The sequence below is a fragment of the Notechis scutatus genome, chromosome 4 (genome assembly GCF_049901735.1).
Source record: "Notechis scutatus isolate UNSWTSFEM ecotype Mainland chromosome 4, rNotScu1.2, whole genome shotgun sequence".
Lineage (NCBI taxonomy): Eukaryota > Metazoa > Chordata > Lepidosauria > Squamata > Elapidae > Notechis > Notechis scutatus.
In genome coordinates, this window is record NC_142012.1 from 52,293,047 (window position 1) to 52,314,921 (window position 21,875).

A 21,875-nucleotide genomic window follows, 5' to 3' on the forward strand; every position below is an offset into this window, starting at 1 on the left:
GTTTTTTTGTCCTTGTGCCTCTTTTGTGCCTTTGTGCCGCTTCCCTTTTTTCGTGTCCTGGTGCCTCTTCCCTTTTGTCTTCCTGTCCTTGTGCTTCTTCCCTTTTCGCCTCCCGAACCTCATTCTTTTAATTATGTCTTCATTCCCTCCCACCCACGCCCCTATTTTTTTTGCTTCTTGAGTACACAAACCCAGCGAAAGCCCTTTCCTACATGGATTCATTCTGAGATCGTAATTACATAAAATAAAAAACCCATAGGATCTCACTCTCGTCCTAGAATGCCGGTTCAGCGGCGGAAGAGGGATCTAAATTACAGGAAGGCAGTTTTCCGTTGAACATTAGGGAAACATGAGGTGGATAAGAGAAGGGTCTGAATGGAACCAATGGCCAACGAGATTGAGGGGCTGGTGGAGAGGCTCTCGTCTACATTTCTGTAATGTAGTACAGCACCGATGGTCTGGCACCATGCGCAGGTGACAAAAGTGCTCGCATCAAAATAGTTTTCAATATTTATGTTCCCGAGAGACTTGGATTGGAGGAAGAGACCACACCAAATGCACCATTCCAGAGGCACTTCTGTCAAGTTCTACCTTGGCTCTTATTTCTGTATTTCACTAAGTGTCTTACCACAGCCAAGTCCCTTTTGATGGACTTCTGAGACATTTTGAATTGTAAAACGATGATGGGTATATGTCTAATGATCCTTTCTTTTGTATTACCGAAATGGCCAATGTGGTATTTTGTACACAGCGTAAAAACGTGCATGAAGATGACTATTTTCTTTTTTCCATACAATAAAACAAAATGTATGTTTTCGGCAGAGCTTCCTTTTAAGCATGGTACAGAATAGAATATATGGTCTCCACCAGAGTCCCGCGATAGGTTGGTACTCAGCTTTTTAAGAGTCATCCAAGGTTGGCTTGGAACAAGGTGGAGTGATTTCTGGTCCTGTCTCTCCATTATGTCAAGGAGAAGAGAAGAAAAAAAAGGGTTGGGGTCATTCACAGATTTCGGAAGCAGGCTTCGTTCTCTCGCTGGATTTCTGAACCGGGTTGTGGACCAGTCCCTGGTGCTGGGATTGGCACCCACATCGGTCCTTGGTGCAACCTAGGAGGAGGAAGACCCGCATAAATGAAGGGAACCAGTCTGCTGCCTGCTAGGAATACATTTTATTTTCCAACGATGTGAACTTATCTTTCATCGGTATTAAGTGACTTGAGTACAATGCTTTGCTAGAAAACAAATTAGTAAAATAGCTGATTATTCTGTGGAAAAAGGCTATTATTAAACTGAATAGAAAACAGGCAGGGAAGGGGAGGGGGGATGAGCAAGAAAATGCCACAAGTTACTTCATTCTTAAGACACAAAAATAGGCTCCAGTCTCAGCGATGTTACGACACCAAGCAAGGCAGAAAGCGGCCGTGAAGCCACGGGGCAAGGCAGAGGAAGCGGCTGCAAGAGGGGGGCCCTTCCCCTGCACACAAATGGGCTCCGCTCCGCCAGCCGGACGCAAAGCCACCTGCACCAGAGCAGACTTAGGAGTGAGCAGAGCGCATTGCCTTCACATAGGAAGCCGGGAGGAAAGGGAGAGGGAGGGAGCAGGGAGAGAACTTCAACGTTTAACCAAGGGGCTCTCCCACCAGGGAAAGCCTCTCTTCCTTCACATGCTCGGGATGCTCCCGTTTTGGCTGGTTTTTTTGGGGGAGGGGTTTGCGCACACAGAATCATCACCTTCTGCTTGGCTAAATTCCAGTTATAAACTCAAAAAACAGTCAAGCTATAGTGTTATCTGTCCCTTTTTCTTTTTTTTTTTTAAACAAGAAAGACCAAACAGAAAGCACAGGGTAGAATCTGATATATTCCGGGATTAATAAAGGGAGAGGCATAAAGACCCGGCCTTCCCTTTGGGGTGGGGGGCAGGGTCTTCAGGAGTCGCTCTTCTTCTTGCTCTTCTTGAGGAAGGACGGGGTGCGGAACTTCTTCTTCTTTTTGGAGGGAGACTTCCCCGGAGACTCCTCGCTGCCGGCTTCGGCTGCTGCCCCCTCCTCGGCCAGGGGAGAAGGGGGAGGCTCTCCACTCGGGGAGGGGTAAGGCTGGGGACTCTCGGGAGGATCCTCCTTCTGGGGGACGGCAAGGTCGGGGTCTTCTTCCTCCTCCGTCCCAAAGACTTCTTCGGAAGGCTGGTCGGGAGCGGTGAGGTCTGGGAGGCTTGGCTGGGAGGGGGCCGCTTCGCTGCTGTTGGCGCCGCTGCCTTCGTGGCCCGTCTGAACAGGCGGACATTCTGGGGGAGAAACGACAGGAGAGGCAGGTGAAGAGGGGGTTTCTTTGCAACCACCTTCCTGAACCGGCCTCTGGGGATCAATCCTGGGCAGACCCATTCCATCTACGTGGCCCGGAATAGAGAAGCCGGCCAGGTTCTCCTTATTTATAAGTAACTTGAGCCTTCTCCTCTCAGAGGGGGCCTCGGTTTGCTAGACAAAGCAGCACTGCGGAGTTGACAACAATTCGCTGCGGCCAACTCGCTGCGGGACGAGTTACATCAGTATCCAAATAAATAGTGGAACAGAATAATTAAAGAAAGAATGCAAGAGGGAGGCACCGAATGAAGTGTAAAGAGCAAACATTATTAAATAAATAAATTATTATTATAAATTATTATTAATAAAATAAAATAAATAGAATTGTTCAATTGTCTCGTGGCGAGTTGGCTGCAGGGAGTTGACCAGTTCCACCACCACGAGCCTAAAATGCATGCAAACAACCCCAAAAGGGTCGATGCTCCCAATTTTGGGGGCGGGGGGCTCCTGCTTGTTTTAGGGACTTTCCTGGCTGCGGGAAAGGGACGAGGTGGGGGGCCTGATGTTAAACTCAAGGTGTTAACCCAGCTGCCTTCCGGGTGGAAACGTGGAGAATCGCATGGCGGTTTCCTTGTCCAGGGGGACGGCCGCTCTCAGAGTACGCTCAAGATAACGGGAGGTTTCGGGGTCAGCTCCGTGGTACCTGGCACCCTGGTTGATGGCACCAATTTCCACCCCTGGAAGAGCTGCATTTCTAGAATGGTTCAGGGGGAGGGGCTGGCACTGGCAGCCCCTAAGCTTGACGCTCTACAGCTTGGAGGACTAGAAATACTAGCATCACCGACAGAGCAAAAAAAAAAAAATGTCAAGGACCTCTCAAGAGCCCCCAGACTGTGGAGTTCACAAGCATAGGCCGAAGTTGGCCTTCAGCATCACCCAGAGGTTCTGCCAGGTCTGAGGGAAGAGCTCGTGAAGATAAAAGACCTGGGAGGCTGCTGCTGGAGCTCCCAATCTCCATTTCTTTTGAGGAACCCGAGGGACTGACTTTGCCAAATGTTCGGGATAATCCTGGACAGTCACCAACTACCTTCCCCGGTTTTGGTGGATTAGGGAACGGCAAAGTTGTGGGCACAGTTTAGTTCTTTCAGGGGCTTATGAAAATCTTCCCTCCCTCGCTCTAAATAGCAACGGTGGTTGCAACAGGTAGGCCTTTCTCAGACAGGTGCGTGCACACCTCTCTCCTTCTGTTCTTATAAAACAGAGGTGGGCAACTACGGCCCCTTTACCAGCAGTGGACTTCAACTCCCAGAATTCCCGAGCCAGCCATGGGAGCTCTGGGAGTTCCAGGGCCGAGAAGGGGAAAGAGCCTCCGGGCAGGGGAGGGTGGGTGGGAAAACATCCTCCAGGCTGGCCCTTGAAGTCAGCTCTTGATGTGCAAAGGGGGAAGTCAATGTCCAAACCTTTTGGCCTTTCTGCTTAGATCAGGGGTCTGCAACTTGCAGCTCTGGAGCCACAACTTGCTGCTCTTTGGGCACTCTGTTGCGGCTCCCTGTTGGCTGATCCCACCACTGGCTGGCCCCTTCCCTCCCCGTCACTCCTCGCCTGGCCTGAGAAGGTAAGGGTGATGGCGGGGGATGGAGACTCTGCTCCATATTCCAGAGCAGGAGGTGACTGGGTGGGAGTGACATTGAGTTGGCCACACCCACCCACTCACATCAGTTGTGAAATTATTGGCTCCTGGTGTTTTCTGTGGGAAATGGGCCCAAATGGCTCTTTGAGTGTTTAAGATTGCAGACCCCTAGCTTAGATGAAATGAGAGGAAAAAAAGAGGGATTGGGGTGCCTGAGCGTGTCCTGATGACCAAGTCAGGTGCGGGGTGGATCATCTCCCCCAGCCAGACACCTGAGCGGTCAACAAGGAAGAGCAGCGGAACAGCTCGTGATCCATTTGATCAAAGCAACAGGAACCAGGGTGCTTATACTGTTCGCTCTGTTAAGACATTTCCAGGTTTTCCTGCCAGGAAAAAGGCCATTCTTCACCGTCTTGTGATCCCAAGAGGAAGGACACGTTCAGCAGAAGAAGAAGAAGAAAAAAAAAAGGGTTTAGCACATTCTGGAAAGGTTCCAGGTTACGCTGGTTTCAAGTACATGGCATGATTTAAAACATGAGTGAATCTGGAGATGGGAAGATCTAGCCAGATTTATGTTTTCTTAGAATCGTCATCGAATTTAGGGGATTTGGTAGAGATTTACCATTCTGTGGGATAATTTGGTATTCAAACAATTCTGCGCATTGTGTATTTTCATTTCAAGTTTAGAATTGGTTAGGTTATAATGACGTCAAACTCAGCAAACCGAAAACCGTTAGAAGTTTAAAACAAAAAACAAAAAAAAACTTTCGTTAGGTAATTTAAAAAGCGGAGTGAAAGGATAAAAGCCATTTTGGGCAAATTAAAAGCTCAATTAGCTTTGCTGAAAAATCCTTCGCAAGTCCCTTTTTTAACTCCTTTCCTGTTTTCATTTTTTTTTTTAGTGCTCTGGACAGAAAAACAGCCACTTTCTTAATTGGGATATAAAACGCCTGGTGGCATGGCTATGGAAAACACCCAAAAGTTACTTTGTAAACCATCCTCTGGCTTGTTAGATTTTACCTGAAGGGATGTTCTGTTTCTAAATGGAGAGCCTTCAGAAGAAAAATTAGGACCTACTGAATTGCCCAGTGCTAATATGCATTTCTTCGTAACTCACATGAAATATGTAGCCATTCTGATAGTTTTAAATACAGCTAAAGGATGGCGTGTCTCCATTTTGTATAAATTGTGGCGAGTTTTGCCATCGTACACATAGATAATACTCTAAGTTACAATGGTCATATGTTAAAGACCAGAGAAACGCAGGTATCTGGTTTCTTTACTTGAAGCATCATTTGAGATGGACCTGATGCCCAGAAGGAAGGTGGCCCATGTCCTTCTGGGCAGAGGACATGGGCCACTTGTAAAAAAGAGAAGTGAATATGCCTATTTAGTATGTTGGTATTTCTATCCTAAGGAAGTTCCCAAGGTTTAGAGATTATTGTTATTGTCAACTCGTAAAGCATTCCTATGCTTGTTTTAGAGTTGCCATAAATAGGGTGGGGGGGAGAGAAGGAAATCTGAAGAAGGGTGGTAGTTTAAAACCAGAAGTACATTCCAACACTTATCTTACAAAGATTGTAGCTAAGCTACCGGATCTTCTGCCTGAGAAAATCCTTCATTGGAGAACGTGATTGATGACACCCAGCCCGTGAACCGTGCTTCATTGGAGAATCTGATTTATGACACACTCAGAAGGAAGGGGGCAAATAGGGTCACAGGTAACTGTAAATTACGTAGGCCAGAGTTGCCTTCATTTAGGTTAATGCCAGACATGTTGCTCCTAATAAATCTTTTGGTTTCTTTTGAAGCTTGGCGCGAAGCTCAAGGTTTAATTAGGGCAATCACTGGATTCCTGACAGCTACGTTGTAAGAAGCATGACCTCCCCTAGCCAATGCCTTCCTTCCCTCTGAGGAAAGGGTTTTGTCTTCCCTGATGAAGTGGATTACAGTGCCAAGAAGATCCAACCACGGTTACACGCATCTAATCTGCACTCCAAATTAGATGCGCCTCCGATCTGTTGAAAGCTGGCCAAGGGAATGAAAGAATTAAGCAAAGTCCAAAATGAAAAAAGAAAAAAAAAAAGTATGCCAGGCGCCTGACGGATCAAATCCACACCAGGACGAAGACGTAGGGAAAGAAAAAAGGGCAAAAATAATAGCAATAATAAAATAAAATAAAATAAGATCGTAACAAGGAAGCAAAGCGGAGGAAAAAAACAACAAGGTAGCGCAAAAGCAGGAGGGAACTCCGTAGTACTTACTATGGCAACAGGTACTCTTTAGCACATCCACCTCCTGTTTGTAAGGCAGCCACAGGAAGAAGAAAGGAAAAAAAAAAAGAAAGCACAAAGAGAAAGTCTATGCATCCATCACAGCCACTGAGTCGGAGAAAAAGAACGGCTATGGCCATTCTTAAGAGGTTACAGAATGAAATGGGGAGGGGGGGGGGGGCACACAGATAATTTCATCACAGATGGGCGGGCAATACCCAGGGGACGAAGAAGACAAGGAACACCGGCTGCTGGCACAAGGTCACCAAGCCACAAAATGTCACTGAAAGATGCCTCTGGCCTTGGGGTCCCTGAACAGAGACATCTTTCTAAAATAACACACCAAAATGGGGAGACCCAATCACAGCAACACTTAAGGAAGATGCAACCCAGGTGCTGACTCCTCCTCCTCCTCCTCCTCTCTCCTATATCCCATCCATCCTGCACTCCCGACTCCCTGCTGGACTTGGTGGGAAGCATCATCCCCAGGCTGAAGGCAAAGCCTCCGATGAGGAAGGCTGCCGGAACACGGGACCGAGCAGTTCATGTCCCAGGAAGTGGGGGTGGAGGGAAGGGGGGGGGGCCAGCTCTGGGCTGGTGGCTCCTATTTAGCTGGTTGTCCACTAAGACTCCAAGATCCCTCTCACAGTTACTGCCATTGAGCCTGGTTTCACCCAGTCTGTATGTGTACTTTTGGTTTTTCTTGCCTAAGGGTCAGACTTTACTTTCCTCTATGTTGAATTTCATTTTGTTAAGCTCCATCAAAGTGAAGGGGGAAGGGGAAACGGCCTCCGAGCGAAGTCGGCAGGCTTTGAGCCAATTCTTCTCTCCCAGTTCAAGGAGGACGGATCAGGCTGGGTAACTTATGGATCAGACGTAAAAGGGGGAGCTTCAAAGCTACTGGATTTGTCAGAGGGACTGGGGAAGCTTTGTGAGAAAGCTACGATTGCTCTTCCCGGCCACTGAAACGTGGAAGTGGGAGTGAATGTTTCTGCCGAGACCTTCCGGGGGGGGGGGGGTGGGGGTTTCCTTGGAAAATCGTGCCCGGGAGCTCCCTTTCAGCTCCACCTCCTTTGGAAGAAGTGTGGATGGAAACGCAACGCCTCCGACGCAAACCTCGCGACACACGTACCTTCCTCGAGTTTGACCGGAGTGCTGGGTGGGGTGGAAGCAATAGTTTGGTCCGGAGAGCTCCTGTCTCCCTGCTGTCTGCCGTCTTCACAATCTTCTACACAAAACAGAAGTACAACCGAATTCTTTTCAAACAAACAAACAAACAAACCCGCAAGCCAATAAACCAATCTTTCTTTGTGAAATGAAATGCGGGGAGTCCTCGGCTTACAGCCACAGTTAAGCCCAACGTATCTGTTGCTCAGCGAGACCATCTATTAAAGTGAATTTCTCCCCATTTTACAACCTTCCTTGATTGTGGCAAGAAAAGTCGTTAAATGGAGCAAACCTCACTTAGCAATAGAAATGTTGGGCTCAAAACTGTGGTCGTTACGTTGAGGCCTGCCTGTGACTGCAACCATTTCTCTCCTTTGCAAACGTGGTGTCAACAGCACCCCTTCTCGTTCACACAGGAAAATAGAAAGCTTGTGGAAACAAATGCAATGATGCAAAGAAATAATAGCGGCAGCCCCGTGGTTCCCCTTCTGGGCTGTAAGTCAGAGAGAGGATGATGGTGTGGTTAGACAAAACACATGGCATGGATTCGCAGGTGCCATGAGCACCGGCCCACGGGAAACTCTGGAAGCGATTCCACGTTATGCCAACAAGGTTTGCCCCTTCGGCCAGGTGCAAATGAGCCAGGGTGGCACAGTGGTTAGTGTGTGGTACTGCAGGCTACTTCTGCTGACTGCCGGCTGACTGCAATTTGGCAGTTCGAATCTCACCAGGCTCAAGGTCGACTCAGCCTTCCGTCCTTCCGAGGTCGGTCAAATGAGGACCCAGATTCTTGGGGGCAAGAGGCTGACTTTATAAACCATGTAGAGAGGGCTGGAAAGTGGGATTGTAAGTCTATAGCTAAGGGTCTCTTCCTCCCTCTCCTTCCTTCTTTCCTTCCATTTCATCTTCCTCCTGACTTCCCTTCACTTTAATTTTCCTTCCTTCCTTCCTCCCTCCCTCCCTTCCTTCCCTCCCTCCCTTCTCTGGTGGCGCAGGGGTTAGAATGCAGTATAGCAGGCTGATTCTGCCCACTGCCAGCAGTTCGATCCTGACTGGCTCAAAGGTCGACTCAGCCTCCCGTCCTTACGAGGTCGGTAAATGAGAACCCAGATTGTTTTTTGGGGGGGAAGAGGCCGACTCTGTAAACCATTTAGAGGGCTGTAAAAGCACTGTGAAACGGTATATAAGTCTAAGTGCTACGGCTATTGCAACGGGATCACAGGTGCCCAGTTGATGCTACGCACAAACCTTCCGACTGCCTCTGTTTCCTTTCGACTTCTTGGCGATACTCCTCCAGTTCTTGGTCCGTGAGTTTGTGGAAAGGGTTGGGTCCAGTGGTGCTCATGACGACACGGGGCTGGTACTCCTTCTCAATGATGGCCTTGGAGGCGGTCACCAGCTCCCCCTAAATCAGAAGAAGAGACAGCTCTCTCACCATCTGAGGTACAGAGATTGGAGGCACTGGGGGAGTGGGGGTAGCAAAGCACTCAATGCTAATGAAGCAATGTCCCTGAACAGCTTAATTTGGAACCTGAGCGCTGCCCTGCTGATCTTGCCCTAGGAATCTGTTGTGGCCTCCAGCAGCCAAATCAGAGAAGGCGGTGGCGTGGGAGTAGTCAGGGCCAGCATCGAGACAACCTGAGAGCTCCGAGGGGGGAGAGGAAATGGAGCTGGCAGAGAGAGAGAGACAGAGGCAGAGCCTGGGCCATCCATAAGCCCTCAGATGGAGTGTCAACAGCCCCCAGGTCTGGAGGTGGCTGATGAGGTAGAGGAGGAACAGCTGGGTCCAGTGCCTGACACGGATGCGCGGAAGGCAGAGGAGAGGAGAGAGCAGCAGGAATCTATGGGCCGGTCCTTGGGACAGAAGAACCACCGCTGCTTAGCGAAGCCTCACCCTAGCTCTGGAGATAAAAGGCGGGGGGGGGGGCATAGATGAATAGGTGTGGCAGACAACTATTCATTTCCCTGCCAGTCAGCCACTTGTTAGTCTGCTGTGAGGGACAGGGAAAGAGAGAAAGAGAGAGAGTTTATGCCGGGGCTGCTGGCATTCCTAATAAAGGGAACATTTAGTTAAATGCAGAGGGCTTGTCGTGTTTGGGAGCTGGGTCAGGACAGAATCTAACACAGGCAATTTTTAAAGAAAAACAAAACAAGGTTGATTAAATTGTTAAAAACTAGCAAATAGCTTTCTGATTAAACTGCACTATAAATATTGCCGAATCAACTGACTGGATAAATACAAGAGTGCTTTTGCTGGCTGGCCACTTAAGTGGGGTAACAAGCACTCTGGACAACAATGGAAAGATATTCCACTAGTAATCACGGCTGCTCAAACCAATTCAAAATTGATAGATGGAAAGAGAGGTAAAAGAGCTAAGTCTAAATTCAAGCTTTGTATCTGTAAAGGTCAGGGCCTATTATTCTGTCCCGTCCAATTTCTGCAAGAATAAAGTCAAATCGAAAATGTAAACTTGCATCTATTAACGACTCCCTTGCCGTTTGTATGCAGTGCTGTAAATATATTGGAAGGGATGTTGGAAGGACCTTGGGAGATATGGTTGGAGAGATGCCACCTGGATACCAGTCAGATAAGAGACAGCAGAGCCTGCAGCCGCATAGTGGATGAAGCAGCTCAGGAGGGACCTTGCCACAGTTCCCAAGGATAACTAAGGTCAACTTTACCAGGTTGGAAACCAGAGCAGATAAACCACTTCTACTTCATCGTACAGTCCGTCTCCCAAGGTCTTTCCTGCATACCGTTAGCTATATGAAGTAACATTTAGAATCACAGTTCTCCTACTGAGATCCTATCAGGAACTCTCTCATAATGTCCTCCCGATGCGACAGATCTCAAACACACGACGACAATTCCTTGGGTGTTTTTGGACACTGGCAAGAGTTTGGGAGGAAGGATCACATATAATTTATACCAGGGCTGTTCAGGGAGGGAACAACAACTACATTTCAATTTCAAGCCAGGTGAAAGGGATAATACCAAAGCCGTTTTATAGTGGGGAATGTAGGCTGGTTGTGGGGAGCTGAGCATCCCCTGATCCCAGTGGCAAAGGCCTGGCTAAGACTGTCCCCAAAACAAAAGCTGGTTTTCCAAGAATCTTCTCCGAAGGGCTAAGATATGGAAAGGGAGCAAAGAGAAAAGCAAGAGAAAAGGGGGAGAGTGAAGGGTTATGAATAAAGTGATGAGGCCCAATAGAAAAGGCAGAAGGAAAAATAAACTATCTCGCCACTGTCAAAAGCCTGAGGAACAGTGATGGTATGCTACCGTTTTCGGCCGGTTTGAGTGAACCGGTAGTAAAAAAAAAAAAAAAAAAAGCCGATGATCAGCTGAGAGGAGGAAAAAAACTCCCCCAACAATCAGCTGATAGGAAAAAGAAGGGAAAATGGCAGGATTGGCCCTCCCACCTGCCCTTCAGCTTTTCTCTTCTTTATCCTCTCAGCTGATTGGCACTGCAGGTCTCAGCTAGTATGGGGAAAGCTGCAAAGCCCTCCCACCGAGCCGGTGATAAAACCATTTGAATCCCACCACTGCTGGGGAACCAAGATTGGTGTGGACGTTCTGCCAAGAACTGGAGAAGTAACACACACAAACACACACACACACACCCTCTAGAGCAGGGATCTTCAACCTTGGCCACTTTAAGACTAGCGGACTTCAACTCCCAGAGTTCCTCAGCCAGCAAAGCTGGCTGAGGAACTCTGGGAGTTGAAGTCCGCTAGTCTTAAAGTGGCCAAGGTTGAGACCCTGCTCTAGAGAAACATCTCTAAACCCATCAGAGACTCTATGATCAGATGATAAAGAGTTTGGGTAACTTTGCCACGGAAGGTGACCAGAAATTCACGCAAGTCCTACCGATACTGGGTCACAGATTGTCCCCAAACACTTGCTTTCTTCATCTGCTCCTGTGGTCCTACTTGGACCTCTGAGACGAATCCTTCAACCTCACCTCAGACAACGGACAGATAGCGTGATCATCTACTACGGGCATCTCTGATACAAAGCGGGATTTACTCTTCCTTTGACGATGTGGTAAGGCTGTTCAGGCCCTGAACGCCCTCCGTGTTCTTGCTTCATCGCACAAAGCACTTATGGTGGAACGCAGCATGTGGTTTCCATTATGCTCAACCACAGCCCAACAGATCCATTTCGATCTGCGGATAGCTTTTGGCAGAAGGTACAGGCAGACCTCGGCTTAACCACTCCAATTTACAACATTGAAAAAGTGACATGACTATTTGTCACATTTATGACCATTGCAGCATCCCCATGGTCACGTGGTTTACATTAACTGATTCATATTTATGACGGTTGTAATGTTCTGGGGTTGCGTGATGCCCTTTTGCGACCTTCTGATGAGGAAAGTCAACGAGGAAGCCAGATTCACATAACAACCGGGTTAATAATTTAATAACTGCAGTGATTCAAATTTTGGGCTCAATTGTGGTTGTAAGATGAGGACTACCTGTAATGACCATCTCTCTGAGTTCTTCTTAGTGAATGATGGTTTCTACCATCAGTTCTTTTCTGATGGTGGGAATCAGAAACAATGACTTTAACCCAGGTGAGGGAGCTTTATGGATCCTAGACATTATTCATGTCGGTGACTTCCGAATAATTTCGTGTTGTGCCATGCAATGATTTTGAGGGGAAGTTTCCCCATCCAGAAGCTTCTCAAGTTATCAGTCAACTAACAAAAATGTCTTTCCTCTTCCCTCCTATCCAGAGACCCCTCACATCCTGGACATAAATTGTTTCAACTTCTACCTTCAAATTGACAACATAGGGCTCTGAACACCAGAACTAGACACAAGGAGTTTTTCCCCAAACACCATCACTCTGCTAAACAACTAATTCCCACAACACTGTCCAACTATGTACTAAGACTGTATTACTATTCTTCTTATCGTTCCTATTATCTCTTCCAACTTTTCACCATGTTGCTTGTATCTTTACAATTTATAGTTGTATTTGTTCCCTAGTATGATTTGATTGTGTTGTATCTTATGATTCTTGATGAATGTATTTTATTTTTTCTTATGTACACTGAGAGCATATGCACCAAAGACCAATTCCTTGTGTGTCCAATCACACTTGGCCAATAAAGAATTCTATTCTATTCTATGCTGCACTTCCATTTGCTGTTCCTGTCCATTTACCCGGATAATATTGGCCTCTGAAGCTGCCTCAGCTAGGATAGCCACCAGAATAACAGAATAATAGAGTTGGAAGGGACCTTGGAGGTCTTCTAGTCTAACTCCTTGCTCAGGTAGGAAATACTTATGTCTTGTCAGACAAATCGTTGTCCAATTTTTTCTTAAAAACCTCACAATGTTGGAGCGTTCACAACTTCTGGAGGCAAGTCGTTCCACAGATTAATTGTTCTCACTGTCAGGAAATTCCTCCTTAGTTCTAGGTTGTTTCTCTCCTTGATTTAGTTTCCATCCATTGTTTCTTGTCCTGCCTTCAGGTGCTTTGGAGAATAAGCTGACCACCTCTTCTTTGTGGCAGCCCCTCAAATGCTGGAAAACTGCTATCATGTCATCCCTAAATCCTTCTTTTCATTAAACTAGACATAGCCAATTCCAGAAGCAACTGATCAGAAACAACCCAAGTTTGCAGTCCCTTCTCTCCCTCTTCCTTCTTGGTGGAACTCCCCTGCCCAGAGCACCCATCTTAGCATCCTTGTCAAGGTGCCAAATGCAGATTGAGCAAAATGGCTACTGCCTCGTTTCCCAGCGCTCAAAACCTCACAAGGAGCAACTGTCCACAGCGCTTGTGGGCAAATTCCCATCCTCTTTTTTGTCCAGAGAAGTTGAAAGCGCCGGTCTGTTCACCAGTTTTTCATCACGGCTGTTGCCTTCAGTTTTTGTGGAGCTGTCTTCAGTCCACCATTTTTCTGTGGAACCCAACTTTGAATTAATCAGATCTTAGCCAACCTCAATCAAGGCTTTATGGATCTTCCATAGCCAGAATGCTAGTGAGCTGTGTGACCCTTTCACGCTATACGCAATCTACATTTGGGGGGGGAGCCACTGCACTGATTCTAAAGGATCTCTTCGTAACTTTTGGGGGTAGATGACCAAGAGGTGATTCCCTGAGGACTTTTGCAAGTCACAGGCAGCAAAGGTGAACAATGCATATCCCAGGGCCATGTGAAACTCTGCAGGATCAGGCTGTTTGGATCCCACTCCCTAAATTCTATCATCCACCAATCACAAAGCCTCAAGATGCAGTCTTGGTCATCTTCTGTTGCTTCATTTATAAAGGAAACCTCTCTCTATCTGTGCATGGAAATATGGGCTGGTTTGGCAGGTAGTAAAAAGACTTCGGATAACCACAAATGTGGCCAGAGGTCCATTAACACACAGTTCTGCTTCCGGGTGTCAACCAGGATTATTCCTGGTTAAATTTGTGGCTCTTCTGAGGGATTACACTGGCTAAACCAGGGGTCGCCAACCTTTTGGACCTCAGGGACCACCAAACTCATAATTTTAAATCCTGCGGACCACTAATATGAATTTTGACTGACAGTGGCTTGGTGACGTTGGTGGGAAAGTCGGTGCCATATTCCAGAGCTGCCATAGTCACAAGACTGGCCTTTTGGTCATCCTGGAGCAGCTGCTCCTCCACCTGGATGCACCGGCCTGCCATGGACTGGAGGAGCTGCTCCAGGGTGACCAAAGGGCCAGTCCTGTGACTCCTGCAGCTCTGGAATATGGGACCGACTTTCCCACCAACGTCAGCAAGCCACCCCGGGGCGGATTTCCCTCCCCCGCCGTTGGTCTCACCTTCCAGTTCCAGCTCATGTGGCTCTACTCCAGGTAAGGTTTGCGCTCGGCCAAAGGGTGGGGGCCAGTGGGTGGGCGGGCCATGTGGGCGGCACAGCCTTGTGTTCCCGCACAGCCTGGATTAATTGCTTTGAGGGGGACATTTCTCTGAGGACCACTAAAATTTTCTCAAAGCCCACCAGTGGTCCCTGGCCCACCAGTTGGTGACCACTGGACTAAACCATGTTTAAAAGGGAATTATTCAAAGAATATTTGAAGCTAGCTGTCCCAAACCTTTACGGCTTGATGGCCCGGCAAGGGAGGGCGGGAGGAGGGGAACCACTTCTCGGCCCACTTATCGCACAAGTCGAGCTGAGCGTGTGCACACCTCAGCCCTCCGCTCGCACAAGTTGAGATGCACACGTGTGCGCAGGCCAGCCACTCCTACGGCCCGGTTCCAAATGGGCCACGGACCCATAGTGGGCCGTTTCCTGGGGGATCGGGGGCTCCCCTTATAAGCCTCAAGAGATCCTACTTGACATCAAAGCCGCACCTGAGGTGTAGATCCCTTTGTACCCCCAAGCAAGAGAAACCATAAACCAGGGTATAAAAAGGAGGTTAAAAGCGAAAGAGCATTGAGAGTGGAAAGGACAGAGCGGTCAGTACCTTTCTAACAGAGACAGATTTAGCTGGACTAAAGGCCTGCTCTGTGGGGTCGAGCCCTTCAATTGTTTCCGTACAGTCTGAGAGGGGAGCATCCTGAAACAGGAAATTGAGTAGACAGAGCAAACCAAAACCCCGGCTTAGATTATCGGCTCAAAGCATTACGACATGGCCTTAAAAAAAAAAAAACCAACACCATGCAGAAACACATTCAGAATGTCGACGAATACGCAAGCAGCGGCCAAGGAAGCGCATGCTGAGCAACCCTGAATTCTGCCTTAGCGATAACCTGGCGCTCTCGATATTTAAGCCACTAAGAAAGTTCACCTGGACATAACCTGCATCTCTTTAGTGTGGGTTTATTGGAGGTTATGTGACAGATTTTTTTGTTTTGGGGCAGGTTAACAGGTTGTTGGTTGTTGTTGTTGTTGAACCGCCCCACCAAACATAATACACCCGTTTCAGTGAAGGTGTCCCTCCCTGCAGGGCAATGAGAATGCAGGAACACCACACAGCCTACCTGGTGCCCTGTGACCTGCACACCGCTAAGAGAGCAGCCTCCCACTGTGTGGCTGAACCCTCCGTGGGGTGGTAAAGACGGCACCTGCTTGCTCCTCGCACTTACCTGACCAAGAGCTGCTCTCTGTGTCAACTCGTAAAACTTTCCTATGCTTTTTTCCAAGTTGCCATAAGCAGGAGGGGAGGGGGGGAAGCCTGAAGGAGCAGATCGGCAATGAAAACCAGACATGCATTCCATGCTTATCTTTAAAAGATTGTAGCCTAGGCACCGGACCTTCTGCCTGGGAAAATCCTTCATTGGAGAATGTGATTGTTGACACCCAGCCCAGGGTGACACACCCAGGGGGCGAGGGGGGAAACAGGGTCACAGGTGACTGTAAGTTACGCGTCTCAGAGTTGGCTTCATTCGGGTTAATGCCTGACATGTTGCTCCTAATAAATCTTTTGGATTCCTTTGAAGCTTGGCCTGAGGCTCATGATTTAATTAGGGGCAATCGCTGGAATCCTGGCACTCTGTCAATTAAAGTTAAGGGGGAGACAGCAGAAAGAGGCCACGCATTCATGCAGGGTGCCACCAGAAGCAGCGTTGTTACGTTCTCACCTGTACAAGGCTCCTGTCCATTACAACCCCTGAAAGAACTTGAGACTGGGGGCCGGCTGTTTTAATGTCTTGCAAGTTCTGCTCCCTGATCTGTCAAAGGAAAGAAAAAAAGAAAGAAAGGGGGAAAAACCAAACCCAAGTGTTAAATACAGATAGTCTTCAACTTACATCATGTTCTGACCCAAACCCTTTTCCAATAAAACAAACACGAACCAAAGGGAACAGAAACCTTTTAATGATTCTTACAAATCCCCGGTTAAAAGGCTGCTGCAAACTCATTAACTTTGATAAGCACGAGCCTTGCCAAAACTGTGCGAGGCTGCCAAGAATAACAGATTACCTAGAAATATTTTACAACACAAGAGTCTTCAAATACCAACTAAGATACTGCAAGGTCCACGAGGCTCGAATTTCAAAATGTCTTTGCTTCCTGCAAAGAACATCCAATTGACAGCTGGCTTTTATCTTCTTGAAGGAGGGGCCATTACCTTGCAGCCTTACTCCCAATCTGTGAAGGCAACAGTCCACTCCCTAATGGTCCTGGCCCCTCATCTGAGTCTTCGCTCTCCTCAGCCGTCCGCACCTGCTGCCGGCTAACCACAACACATCAGTTCATTTAGTGACCGTTTGAAGTTACGCCACTGGGGGGGAAAGGGGACTTATGACCATTTTTCCATGCTTTTAGGGCCACTGCAACATCCCCGTGGTCAGGTGATCAAAATTCAGATGTTTTGGCAACTGCTTCGTATTTATGACAGTTGCAATGTCCCAGGGTTGGTTATGTGATCCCCTTTTGTGACCTCCTGACAAAAGCAAAGTCCACGGGGAAGCCAGATTCACTCAACAACTCTGTTACTAATTTAGTAAGGGCAGTGATTCGCTTAACAAACGAGGCGAGCAAAGTTGTAAAACGGGGCAAAAAAACCCTTCAACCAATGTTTCAGCCACAGAAATGTTGGGCTCCATTGTGGTCGTTAACTCAGGGACTGCCTTGTAAGCCACGGGCAGGTCCAGCCAATGAGCCAAGCTCGACCCATGGTAGTTCCAGGTCCGGCTTGTTCCAACCTGGCGAATCTACAGATCCATTCGACCCAGTTAATGCTTTTAAAAAGCACGTGAAAGATCTTGGATCCTCTGCTAAGCCCTGGTTTGTTTCATTCCAAATGGGCAAATGAAGTTCAGACCTCTGATGTTGCCAGAATCTAACGCTCCCCTCTCCGACACAGGTGGTCCTCAACTTAGGATCATAACGGAGCCCAGGGTGGATGTTGCTGAGTGAGACATTTGTTCAGGGACTTTCGCCTCATTTGATGTCTTTTCTTGCCACTGTTGTTAAGTGAATCACCGCAGTTGGTTAAGCGGATCTGGCTTTCCCCTGTTGACTTGGCTGGTTGGAAGTTTCGCCAAAGGGGACTACGAGACCCTGCGATGGACGGTCGTAAATGCGAGTCAGGTGCCAAGGGTCTGAATTCCGGCCACCTAATCGTGGGGATGGTGCAACGGTCCGTTAAGTGCAAATAACGGTCATCAGAAGTCACTTTTTTCAGGGTCGTCATAACTTCGGTCACTAGATGAACTGTTGTAAGTCTGAGGACTATGTGTACTGATCCCAAACCATTATCTCCAATGGCCCAGGACCTTTCTGGGCACCCATGCCCAGCGCCAGCCATACAGCCCAAGGCGCACCCTGACCTCTCTGTCCCCCTTGTTCAGAGGGGTCTCCGATGGGCCACGAGCCGGACGGCGCATCTCCCCATACCTCCAGAGGAGGAAGCAGACCAAAGCTATAGCACCCTTTTCCTGGCCAGTACAAACCTTGTTCCGCATTTCCTGGACCTCCTTTGGGTTCGTGTTCAAGGGAACAAAGAGGTTTGGGGGAGCCGATGAGGCAGTCCTGTGAACCTCCTCTTTAGTCCACTGTAAACAACAGCATGGAAAAAAAGGCGTGTTAAGAAAAAAGAGAAGGGGATTCGAAACGCTCGGCCTCTTCAAAACAGCAACATTATCGCACAGGAGATCATGCAAGATTTGACGAAGGAGAATTGAAGCAATGATTGGGGGTTTTATTTATTTTGGGGGGCGTGGGGGGACAAAAGAAGAGCTGTCCTTTGGTTTGGAACAGCTGTTTTAGCTGCATTGGGAAGGGAGTAAGAGGGTGTCCCATGATCAAACTGCCAAACCCAGGAAAAATGGAGCATCTGGAAGGGGGTGTTGAGATTCCCCAGGAGGGTCTTCTTCAGCCAGAGAGACCACTAAAGCAATTTAAGGTTGTAAATCAGAAGACGCCCCCCTCCCTCCCAAAAGAGGTGACTCTGTGGTGCACATTACAATGTAAAACAGGGGTGTCCAACCTTGGCCACTTTTAAGACCTGTGGACTTCAGCTCCCAGAATTCCCCAGCCAGCTAAGGTTGGTCACCCCTGACGTAAAGCTTTGAGACCCGGTCACTTTTAATACCCGTGGACTTCTCCAGAAGGATAGGGAATTCTGGGAGCTGAAGTCCACAACTCTTACACCTCTGATGCAAAGGTGTTTGTTTTTTGGAATAAATCCCTCTTAACCCTTGCAGGGCACGATAAGCCGGCTTAGTGCCAGGCTATTCATCCAGATGGGACCAATTATGGAAATATAAAACTGGAAATGGGAGATTTTGCGCTCAACCATTTTTTTTTTTTTAACTGTCCACATCATTGATTCACTTCCCGGGTATCTTAATACATCAAAGCAAACAGAAAACCACGAGATGACAGAAATATGAAAAGCAGCATGATAATAACCAGGCTAGGTGGATTAATTTTGTCCCATGAAGAAAGAGCGGGCATCACCAAAGTTTAAATTCAAAACGAAACTCAAAAAAAAGAGTAGAAAGTTTCAAAACCGTTTTTTACACAGACAGATAGATGGAGCAGCCTAACACAAGAGTTTGGTGATGTCGTTGTTTTATATAAAGCTTATGGCTTCATATATTAAACAAAAAAAACAAAAAAACCACATCTCCGAAGCTGGAAAAAAAAAGCATTTACAAAAGGGATTTGTCTTTTTTTGCAGAAGGTTGCTTAATTTAACCAATAAAGTTAGCAGCTTAGAAGTTTGTCCTACCAATATGAATATGAGATTTATTCTTTCAATAGGACATGTTTGGCCCCGTTAATAAACAACTTATTGCCTGGGTAAGCTCTCAACTCTGAATCAAATCCGTTTTTGCATAAATACTACTCCTCCCAAAAATAATTCTGAGACGGAAAGCCAGAAATAGAACTCCTTAAAAAGCAACATAATTTAAAAAATGTTTTGCAAACATGAAGTAAAAAAATGGAATGAACATGGAGCTATGGATACTCACTGGGTTCTTATCTTTTCACATAAAAATTACTCCAGCTTTTTATTAAAAGATATTTAGCAACAATGTTAAGAACCTTAGCATACTGGATTTTTAAAAAAATAAAACAAATTTTAAAAATCAAATATACACACCAGAAGTTACTGGATAGGGATTGAAAGCTGTTCTACTATAATATGTCAAAATCAGATTGTATTCCCACAATTTCGGTTTTCATTGGTCTTAGTTCTTCAGCTCGATTTGGGTGCTAAGAAAATACAAAACTCTTACGCACGTTTGATTTTGCTATTTCCCGAAGAAGTGGTATTTCAACGTCTGACAGTAGTAGCATTTTTTTTTAAAGGGAAGGAAAAAAAAACACTCCATAATCAAAAAAATCTCCCCTCGGTTCTCTCATTAAGCGTGTATAAGAACAACTGCATTATTCCCCAGTATCCTGAAAGGCAGAGACCCAAATTTGGGCTTTGCGTCAAGAGGCGCAAAGGGAAAAACAGGAACTAAAGGTAACTAAATTCTCAACAGGATGCCTCCGTTTATGCTGAATCCTAAACTGTGCTGCCCTTTGAATAGCTCTGAAGGGCGGCAGGTTTTTCTGCTCAGCCCTAGAGACATCCAGTGTCACCCGCCAGCCACATGCACACCTGGATTTGACATCCCTATCTCCAAGCAGCTGTTAGCTATGGCGGCCTTGGAGTCTTCGGGAGGCAGCGCCCGCCAAGCCTCTTACTGGACCACACCTCAGCCAAACTTTATCATGCCGCCTCCACCCGCCCATTCCCAACCCCCGGCTAACCGCCCCCCCACAGGAAAGACTCTTCAATTACGGCCACCTACTCACATGCAACATTTCATGCAGAAGGGGAGGGGGGGTCAGCCCTGGGAGGCTTTGGGGGGGGGTTGCCAGTGTGAAAAGGCAAAAGAGGGGCACATGGCTCGGCGGCTGAATCTCAACTGGGACGGAGGCGGACGGACTGCTCAAAAGCAGACCCGTCAGCCTGGCTTTCATGTAGGAAACCTGCCTAAAGGAGTCTAAAGCCAAGGCATTTGTTGAGGAGGAGGCCAAGATGGACCCCACTGTAAGGCCGAAGTAGCCCCAATAAAAGTAAGCAGGGGGTTGAGCCCAGGAGAGAATACGGCACAGTATCCGTTCTGCCTGAAAGCGATTTAAATGGTGGGCATCACACCCATGGAATGACTGTTTGCCGGAGAGGCAGGGGACGTTATTTCCCACTTGGGGTGGGGTGGGAATCAGAAAGTTTTTTGGGGTGTTGGGGCTCCTTAGCATCCAAAGCCTCCCAGCAGCTGGCACCGACGGTCGCTCTACATCATCTAACTATGAACAGTAAGGTAGGCACAGACCAAGCAGTTGGTAATACAGCTTGGCACGCAGACACCGGACGAGAGAGACTGCAGCAAGGGTTTCACGTGATCGTGTGTAATGTTCGTCCACACCTTAGCCTTCGACTTGGGGCTGCCGCCGCCACCGCCGCCGCCATCCTGCCCTTCTTCAGCTGGGTCATCCCCTCGGCTGGCATTTAGCCACCTTGCCTTCTCCCGCTGCTGCCTCTGAAAGCTATGCCTCAGAGGAGAGCAAGTGCCCGAGTCCCCATCACTAGCAAAAGAGTAGCCGGTGACGGCAGCGGGAACCTCCGCCTCACTGAACTTTTTAGTCTTCTCCCTCAGAGCAGGGCATCGGTACGGGTAGCCAGTCCGGTAACCCTGAGGAAAGAGCACAGGAGAAGACTCAGTCCAGGACAAGGCCCGGGATTCGTCAGGAACAGCGATAGCACTGAAGACTTATACAGCACTTCACAGTGCTTTACAGCCCTCTCCAAGTGGTTTACAGTGTTGTGATGTGGGCAATCTGGGCTCTCAATTTACCCACCTTGGAAGGATAGACATCTATGGTCAGGATCGAACTCCTGGTTGTGGGCAGAGTTAGCCTGAAATACTGCATTCTAACCACTGTGCCACCATAGAAGGGAGGGAGGGAGGGAGGGGAGGGAGGAAAGGAAGGAAAGGAAGGAAAGAAGGAAGGACGGACAGACTAGCAATAGCCCTTAAAGTTATATACTGCTTTACAGTGCTTTCCAGCCCTCTCTAAGCGGTTTAGGGAGTCAGCCTCTTGCCCCCAACAATCTGGGTCCTCATTTTACCCACCTCTGAAGGACGGAAGGCTGAGTCAACCTTGAGCAGGTTAGGATCAAACTGCTGGCAGTGGGCAGAGTTAGCCTGAAATACTGCATTCTAACCACTGGGAGGGAGGGAGGGAGGGAGGGAGGGAAGGAAGGAAAGAAGGAAGGACGGACAGACTAGCAGTAGCATTTAGACTTATATACTGCTTCACAGTGCTTTACAGCCCTCTCTAAATGGTTTACAGAGTGTGTGCCCCCGAGATGTGGGCAATCTGGGTCCTCATTTTACCCACCTCAGAAGGATAGATGTCTCCAGTCAGGATCGAACTCCTGGTTGTGGACAGAGTTAGCCTGAAATACTGCATTCTAACCACAGTGGGTGGGTGGGTGGGTGGGTGGGTGGGTGGGTGGAAGGAAGGAAGGAAGGAAGGAAGGAAGGAAGGAAGGAAGGAAGGAATACACTAGCA

The 21,875-nt window shown here is 47.8% G+C and overlaps 1 protein-coding gene across 13 annotated transcripts in view; it reads right to left on the reverse strand.

Moving 5' to 3' along the window:
* Nucleotides 1-1,151: 1,151 nt before the first annotated feature.
* Nucleotides 1,152-21,875, reverse strand: part of ADD1 (adducin 1) — a 38,928-nt gene continuing 18,204 nt past the window's right edge. For 2 of the 13 annotated variants that reach the window (XM_087963452.1, XM_087963450.1), the window contains exons 10-16: nt 20,633-20,992; nt 17,750-17,851; nt 15,935-16,024; nt 14,818-14,910; nt 8,617-8,773; nt 7,334-7,429; nt 1,152-2,282 (exon numbers count right to left, since the gene is read on the reverse strand). In XM_087963452.1, the coding sequence (XP_087819578.1) occupies nt 1,927-2,282; nt 7,334-7,429; nt 8,617-8,773; nt 14,818-14,910; nt 15,935-16,024; nt 17,750-17,851; nt 20,633-20,992 (1,254 nt within the window). In that variant the 3' untranslated portion in view covers nt 1,152-1,926. Of the gene's footprint in view, nt 2,283-6,191; nt 6,227-7,333; nt 7,430-8,616; nt 8,774-14,817; nt 14,911-15,934; nt 16,025-17,749; nt 17,852-20,632; nt 20,993-21,875 lie in introns of those variants that run through there. The other 11 variants (XM_087963460.1, XM_087963456.1, XM_087963462.1 and 8 more) reach the window with 11 other exon arrangements.